General features: G+C 37.3%; 1 protein-coding gene across 1 annotated transcript; it reads right to left on the bottom strand.

Annotated features, from left to right (window-relative positions):
• On the bottom strand, nt 4,145-8,400 carry LOC107631504 (adenylate kinase 4). Its single transcript, XM_021122432.1, has 7 exons — nt 8,294-8,400; nt 7,936-8,163; nt 5,780-5,925; nt 5,570-5,689; nt 5,265-5,432; nt 4,524-4,613; nt 4,145-4,435 (listed from the first exon to the last, which is right to left on the bottom strand). Exons 2-7 carry the CDS (start codon nt 8,051-8,053, stop codon nt 4,334-4,336), a joined length of 744 nt encoding a protein of 247 aa, XP_020978091.1. The 5' UTR covers nt 8,054-8,163; nt 8,294-8,400; the 3' UTR covers nt 4,145-4,333.

Genomic DNA, 8,789 nt, shown 5'->3' with positions numbered 1-8,789 from the left:
ATGTTTTTAAAATGATTTTTATTTTAATGATGTAAATGTTTGTAGTTAAATAATTTTATTTTATGAAAATATTATTCATGGTCAGTTTGTTTTTAAAATTATTTGGTTAAAAAGAGATTTTGAATCAATCCCTACAACTTCTTTATTTAATAAAACCTCACAGATCTTTAAAGGACCACATTATGTTTTTTCTAGAGTACGTAAAATTAGCCATTAATAAATTAGGCTAACTCAGCCATGAAACTTATAAAGTATTTAGGAGGGAGGGAGAGAGAGAGAGAGAAGTGAGAAAGAGGAAAGGGGGTGTAGAGAGTTAAGAAGGGAGAAAAACCTCAAGTCAAATAATTTATAGGTGTCATACTTGCATGTGGTATTTATTATTCTTGGAGTAAATATCCATAGTCGTCCTTGAGATTCGCGCAAATACTTAATCTAATCCTCAAGATCCCGATTTTTCTAATGTAGTCCTCCAGATAGAGCTCCGAGCACTCAAAGTAGTCCCTGGGCATATTTCTGGTGATGAGTCATCACCGGAGCGCTGACGTGGCCTCGGTTTGCCACGTGGGAGGGCTCCAACGGTTAGTTGAGCTGGCTAATTTTCTATTTGTACCCACGTTAGTCCCTCCCATTATATCTAACCCTAAATCCCCAAATGTTCATAAACTTCATCTCTTCTTCTTGTTCATCGCTCTCTCTTCATTCTTCCGTCTAGGGCTGTTACTCTTGTCAATGATGAGTGGTGGTAGCACTGCAGGTGGAAGTTCTGTTCGTTCCCCATCTAGCTGGAACCGGACGAGAACACCAACCAAGAGCAGAAGACCGGGGCCACCAGAATGGTGTGGCTGTGGCTGCCGGCCGGTTCTCAGATGGTCTGGCACAGAATCAAATCCGAACAAACCGTTTTATGGTTGCCCCAATTATAATGTGGGTTAGAATATTTACTTGTGTTGTTATGATTGTCCTTACCTTACTGTTCTTCTGTTGTTCTTCTCTGAACTTTGATTGCTTCTTGGTTACACTCAAGTGAGAAGAGATGGTGCGGGCTTTTTGTGTGGGCAAATTTTGGGAATGAGAAACAGGTTGATAAGCCAGAATCTTGCGGTGATAATTATGAAGTGAAGATGAACTTTGATTGGAGGCTTCGGAGGTTAGAGGAGGATGTCCATATACAAAAAGTGATTACCCGGTTGTTAGTGTTAGTTGTATCTGTATTGATAGTGTTGTTGGTTATCTTGTATTGTAAATGATGAATGAGTTGGTGGTTTAGGGTTCCCTATTAGCAACAGATGTTGAAAAACTGCTTGTTGATGGAATGAAAATATTATTAACTATGAAGCTATTGTTATTTATGTTTGTGCATGAAATGAACTATAATCAGTAATGGATGAATAAGGCAACAAAAGTGATTGGTAAACCACAAAGCCTAGTGTATTAAGATAAATTTCATTGTTTATCAAAAAACAACAAAAGACAAAGATAAAAGGCAGCCAAGGAACATGGAGCTACTATCAATAGTTTCCTCAAAAGCAAGGCATCTCAAAAATGCTAAAAGATCACAATTCACCATCTAGTCATTGTCCATTGAAAAAGACTAATTACACAAAACAGAAATCTCTAAATAGATTTATCTAAAGTCTTCAGTTCTTCTTTCTTGGTGGCTTAAATCCTGGGGTTGGGATGAATTTCATCACGTTGGCAAACTTTGTTGCTGTTGTTGAAGATGCACTCTGCAAGGGGTTCACTGTTGGTGAGGTTCCCGACAGAGAGGATCTTCTTCTTGGTGACAGCTTAGAAGGCCTTTTCAATCCAGGATCCTATAAGAGACAAACTTGGCATTAAGTATAATTGATCCACTTAAATCATAAAGGCATGAGTATATAAATTTTCAGTTACCTTTTGAGAATCCTCTTCCTCAGAAGCAATAGGCTGAGATATCTCGATCTCCACGTGATTGCTTTCCACATCATGTTGGCCACCATCGTTTTGGGGCTGCTCAACTTGTTGATCAGGCGTAGGATTTCCTTCATCTTTTTTCTTCTTCTCAGCTGCCTCGGCAGCAGCAGCAGCATCAGCATCCCTCTTTTTTTTGCAGCCTCTCTTTGTATGTCCCTTTTCACCACAGAAACTGCAGGTAAAGGTTCCCAACTGTCTTTTTAGATGTACACCATCTGTAGTATTACTCAATAATTTTGGATCAACTTTAAGCTTCTTAGTTCCAAAATTACTCTTCTCATCCACATCCATCCTCCTCTTCTTCTTTAGTTTTCCAGGTTTAGTCTTGATTTTAGGGGCATGGCTTAAACAGGCTATCCTCTTTACTGTTAGAGGAGTCAGAAGACACATCAAAGGGAACTTCATTGTTAAACACTTTGCTCCTGAAAATACTTGATCACTTAGACAGTTTCTGCTTGTTGCTCTTATTTGATTTAGTGCTCTGACTGGACTTCATGGGCTGACTGGTTCTGGTGGTTTTTGTGGGCTTGGTGGGCTTAGTGGGTTGGATGAATCTAATGGGCTTCGTTGCCTTTGGGGGTTGGTTTTCTTGGAAAGGTTGGTTGTCTTGGAGGATTAGTGTTTTTTGTAGGCATCTTGGTTTTGGAGTGTGATGGTTGTGTTTGCCGTGGAGATGTCTTGTTTTTGTTGCGATTGAATTTGCAAGAACTATTGGGTACAACCTTCGGGGTGGGAGCAACTATGAGTGCATGAGTCTCATTGAGTGGAGGGACTCACATCAACATCTGTAGTTGCATTACACTCCTCTCCACTATCGTCATCCAAGTACACAACTGTGTTATCTCCCTCTAACACCTCCGGCACTGACACTCCATGCTCGAAATATACATCAATCAATCCCTTATTTGTCCTAGCACAATTCACCATCTCTCTTATCTCTTTGTCACTGTTTACATTTCTCAACCCATTATCCAAGCCTTTTCCAAGAACATGCCACCAGCACTGTTTTATATCATTGTACCCAAACTCCTTATGTTAGTTCCGTATGTAGAAGACATCTAGAGTATCAGTGTCTAGATCACCTAACAGGTCTTGTTGTTTGGAGGATATACCATAATCCCTTCTGCATTTTTTTTTTGAAGTCACCCCCATGATGAAACATGATGTCCAACCTCTCTTCCATCTGCGAGAAATTCTAAATTTTCACTTAATAGAGGCAGAATTTGAAAGCCTACTAATGCATTATATATATAAAAAAAATCAACACCACAAGAACACATTTTTTTCCAATCCTGCATACATCTCCCTGTTTTATCCCTGTTTAATTCGGGTTAAATAGAGCAACCCCACAAACCCTAACCAACCTTCAAACCCTAGACACTACAATGACACCAAAACTCCCAAACCTCAACTACACTAACAACTTACATATCATCAACCAACACTGTATTGAAAATGCAAAGTAAAAAAAAGGAAGGTTATCTTGAGTCCGATCACAAAGTCGGAACCTCGTGCTTCTAGTGAAGGAGGGGAAGTATGAAAACAACTTTTGGTCGGATTACTTCTTCTCTCAACTTTTTCAAGCCAGCGAATAGAACCCTACGGTTACGCCATTGATGAGGAGATTAAGATGAAGTCAGAGGGTGGAAGAAGAAAAGACGAGTGAAGTGAAGTGTTTGTGTTGGAGAGAAAACTATTTTTCGTGCTAAATAACATCTAAACGGCGTCGTTTTTGGCTATCAAGGGCGCCAAACCAAAACGACGACGTTTTGGAGCCCTCTCACGTGGCAAACCCAAGCCATGTCAGCGCTCCGGTGATGACTCATCACCAGAAATATGCCCAGAGACCACTTTTGAGTGCTCGGAGCTCTATCTGCAGGACTATAATGGAAAAATCGGAATCTTGAGGATTAGATTGAGTATTTGCGCGAATCTCAAGAACGACTATGATATTTAGTCATTATTTTTTACTAGCTCAACTAGCAACTCATACCTTTTGCTTTTTTTTTCACTCAATCAAATTTAAGTGCCAGACGCATTATTCTTTACTTGCTCTTCACAAAAATCTTACACCCTTTTCCTTTCATTCACTTAATCAAATGTGTAACAGGTGTGATGAAATCTGATTGAGCATATGCATATATTGCCTCTTAAGAGAACACAAGCAGTTGCAAAAAACAAGTGGAGGGAATTAACGCACAAACAAATAGTAAAATTTCAAACTCAACTCTTATTTCACCAAAGTTACTCATCAAATTTGAGTTTGAGAAAAAGCCGGCATTTGCAGCAAAGCTGAACGGTCTGATTTAGAACATACTAAAATACAAATTGGCAAATGGAGTTTTCAATGTCTATATTGAAAAAAAAAAGTTCGATAATTCTATGAAGATAACACCTTCTCGACTTCAACTGTAACTTCTTTGGGAGGTTTCTCAGCATGAAGATTGGCGACGATCCCTTTCTTTGTATAATAATCAATCACCTGCATATACAGTTAATTTAAAACTAAGTTAACATGGTAAAGCAAAGCACTATGTTTAAAAGACGAGATAGAGCACTCAGAATCATACTGGTTCAGTTTGCTTATGAAATGCATCCAGCCTTGACTTAAGGACTGCTGCAGTGTCATCCTTACGCTGGATAAGAGGTTCGCCAGTCACCTAAGAAGAAGTTGACAATCAATATTGACACTACAGCATATTACTTAAAGCAACAATGTGAGAACAAAGTTGACAATAAATATTGACACTACAGCATATTACATAAAGCAACAATGTTATACTCTGTGAGACTATGACATTCTCTTCGGCCTAAAATATGATCACCTTCCTTCTTTGTTAGCTTTGGTTCTATAAAAAATACTAGAATGGATACCATTTCAATGGCTGCTAAGTAAATTTATTTCCTAATAAAGAGATGGTTAAATTATTCTATTAGTTCCAATAGTTTCAATAAATTTATAATTTGAGTCTACACTAAAAGTTTTAATTAGGTCCTTACTCCAGTTTTAAATTTGTAATCACATCTTGTCATTCCAAAAGGCATATTCCATGGTAGTGTTAGATGGATGAAAACATTTTTGTAACTTCTACTATTAAAAAAGAGATCTAATTACAAATTTAAAATTGGCGAAGGAACTCAATTGAAAACTTTTAAAATGTAGAGACCCAATTGCAAATTTGGAAAATCAGTAAAGACTAACAGAACATTTTTAACATAAAAAGATTTAACAATAAAGCCCGGCAACTTATTCTTCAACTTAATCAATATTTTTAATTCTAAAAAAGGAACAGTTAAAAAAATGAACATACATCATCAACCCCCGAAACTTTAGGAGGAGCAAATTTTGTATGGTAGCTTCTGCCACTAGATGGGTGTATCCAGCGGCCAGTTATCCTCTCCTCAAGGATAGAATCATCAATGGCAAAATTGAGCACCTTGTCAACTTTTAGTCCTTGTTTTTCCAGCATTTGATCAAGCTGCAAAGAGAGACATGGCAAATCCATATTGCACAGAAAACAGAAGAACAGCGAATATGGTCAATTATTTAGTTGTGTTTCAAATGTAATCCAACATTTCAACCGAAAGAATAGCTAGAGTGTGGAGAAGCTAATACCTTTTGTGCTTGGACAACTGTTCTTGGAAAACCATCAAGAATAAAACCTTTTTGACATGATGGTTTTTTCATAGCCTCATCTATAATGCCAACAACTAAGTCATCTGAAACCAACTCTCCCTGGAATATATCACATTATCAATCTCCTCATGAAATGCAGAGAGTAGAACATCAATCTGCAGAAAAAAAAAAAAATATGGATAACCTAACCTTTTCCATTGCTTCTTTAGCTTTGATACCAAGAGGAGTTTTAGCCGCAACAGCAGCTCTTAACATGTCACCCGTGGCTAAGTGGCATAAGCAGTACTCATCCTTTATAATTGGTGACTGCGTTCCTTTCCCAGAACCAGGTGGGCCTGCATTAAATTTTTTTCAATTATATACGGTATTCTGTGTTTCAAAATAATCTCATATATACAGTTTTATACTAGTAAAATACATGAACCAATGTTCTGATAAAATAAACTATGAAAAATAACCAGCCTTAGCTTGTTTAATAATTGGAACAACAATATTAGTTACTGATAGAAACCGCTGAGAACAAACAGAAGAAAATGAAAATGATAATTGTATTTATGGCTTCCTGTTACATAGATATTAAGGAATCAGAAAAAAAAATGGAAAAGAAGTACGAACAAAAACGAGAAAGGAAAAATACACAGCACTACTGAGCAGCTCTACCTCTCCCAATTCCGATTTCCGATCCAAAATACAGCCTATCCCTCTATGCTTTAACATCACTACAAATATCCCTACAATGGTTTAAAGCACTCACATGCAATAATTACATTCCTCACATACCTAGTGGCCAGCTTAGCAACACGGGACACCCTCAGCCCTTGCAACTTTTTTTTCATATTCTCAATTCTCCCTAAATAACCTTTAACCTCTCTCTTTTATAACTTCAATTCTATTAGGAGATGAGCACTATCTCTAACAGAAACATTCTGCATTGATTCAATCATATAAAAAGTGGTGAACGTGCCATTACAAAGGAACAATACAAATCTAGAAGTCTCACCATCTGCTACAAAGCAATCACGTGGTGGGTCAATTTGAAAGTTAACAGAAGAAGAGCAAAGACTAATTTTAACTCCAGTTTTGGAGGGCCAAATATAAAGTAGCAACAGAATCACACAACAACTGTAGTAGAAATTAAATTTACCATCCAATGACTTGTTATATAAATATATTCAATTCAATCTAAAACTTTAATGAAGCTACTCAACTGTGCTCTTTTTTCTTTTTCTTCGACTTTCAAATAGAAAGAATAGCATCTCGAAAATACATATATTAGGAGGAAAAAAAATACAAGAGTAAAATATCGTTTTTGTCCCCAACGTTTGGGGTAAGTACTAATTGTGTCCCACTGTCTCTAACGTTTAAATCGTCCTATTTGTATCCCTAACGTGTGTAAAAGTAAAAATGGGAAAGACATATGCTGTCACCCGGAGTACAAATCCAGTCAATAATCAAGTATACTAGCATACATAAAGTTATTACGACAAATCAAAAGAAAGAAAATCTAACAATTACATATCGATGAATAAAAAGTAAAAAGGAAAATATCGAAAACCAACATTTTTCATTCAACAATTAGCTANNNNTAATGTATTGACCGATTGTTAGTTAAAGAAAAGTTGATTCCCTCGACCATAAACAAAAACTGAAGTACACAAAGAAAGAGAAAAGGATTCCACGCCAACTGATATATTGTGCTATCTCTACCAAGACAATCATTATATACATAAGAGAATGTCACACACTTCCCAAACAGATAAAAAACCTCCAACAAATGTATGCATGTAGATTCACAGTGCAGAGAAGTGTATCCAAATGACAAAATTAAATAGATAAAATCTTATAATTACAATAAGAGCATGCTCCTAAAACCACAACTCCGAATCAAAGAATGAAATTAAAAGCATTGACAACCACACATGAAAAAGAACAAGAACTAAACCTTGTATCACTGGTGTGGTTGACTACATGGATTATACAATGCAATGGTGCCATAATAATAGATGAACAGAATACTTATCATGGTAAAGAATCTCCATCATCAATTATAGAACTGAACATTAGTTAAATCTCCATTGTTTTTTCGCATCAAATCAGAACAAGAAACAAATTCTTTTCTTTTCACTTTCCACCCTTAAAACAAAACAAAACAAAACAAAATAGCACATACATTCAGTAGCTCATGGAATAACAGGAATGAACCCTAACATCCGCAACAAAATTCCAAAGCCGCTAACTTTTTGTTTATTTTTGTACGGAGACACCAAAAAGCATAGAATTTTGTGGTACACGTTATGGAATTTTCGGATCTGAAGCTAAACAAACGGAGAAAGAAAGAGTTATACCAATTAGAATGAGACGCTTATCAGGCTTAGCGGAACACTTGAAACGACGGAGGAGCTCCGTCATGAGATCCATGGAGGGAACATCTTCCAAGTTCGGTGCTGCACTACTGCTCCCCATTTCTCTCTCTCTCTCTCTCTCTCCACTGCAACAAAAAAACCGCTTCTTTTTCTTCTTGTTGTTGCCGTTGATATGGTGGTTAATGGCGCTTTGGTTGTTAGGGACAGCGCCTGAAACAGAGACAGAAACACGCGTAGTGGAATGAGGGATATGTTCTCTCTCTCTCTCTCTCTCTCTCTCTCTCTCTCTCTCTGTGAGTGAGAGTAAACGGCACAGAGGGCAATGTCGTTTTGTTGGTACCTGGCTTGGCTTTGGTTGCTGTGCCACAATCCAAGTTGCAAAGTTTTGAGATTCGGAGCTTCCAAAGCTGAAAATTCTGGAGCGCGGTCTTACCGTATTGGTAGGTTCGCTTTTCTAGTTTATATTGAGTGGCTTGACTATATTGCCCCTTGGTTCGGTGGCCACTGTTTTAGGTGACTGCTGAGGGTGATTTCTATGGGTAGGTGCATTGATTTTTAATTTTGTTGAAAGGCCATTTTGTTGGTTGGTTTACCAATAAAATATGAGTAAATAGCCAAAATCGTCCATGAAAGATATTCCGACCTCTATTTTAGTCTTCAAAACATAAAGTTAATCAAAATCGTTCTCGAAAGATATACGATTGGTCACTATAGTACTTCCGTCAGTTGGATGATGAAGTGTCACATTAAGTGCCATGTGGCATATGATGACGTGGAAGGCTAATGCCACGTGTCACAAGATGATTGGTTAACGTGTCAAATCAATGACACGTGAC

This window comes from Arachis ipaensis, chromosome B01 (assembly GCF_000816755.2).
Source record: "Arachis ipaensis cultivar K30076 chromosome B01, Araip1.1, whole genome shotgun sequence".
NCBI lineage: Eukaryota > Viridiplantae > Streptophyta > Magnoliopsida > Fabales > Fabaceae > Arachis > Arachis ipaensis.
The sequence above is the reverse complement of the archived record's forward strand: the minus strand, read 5'-3'. Positions and strand labels throughout refer to the sequence as shown.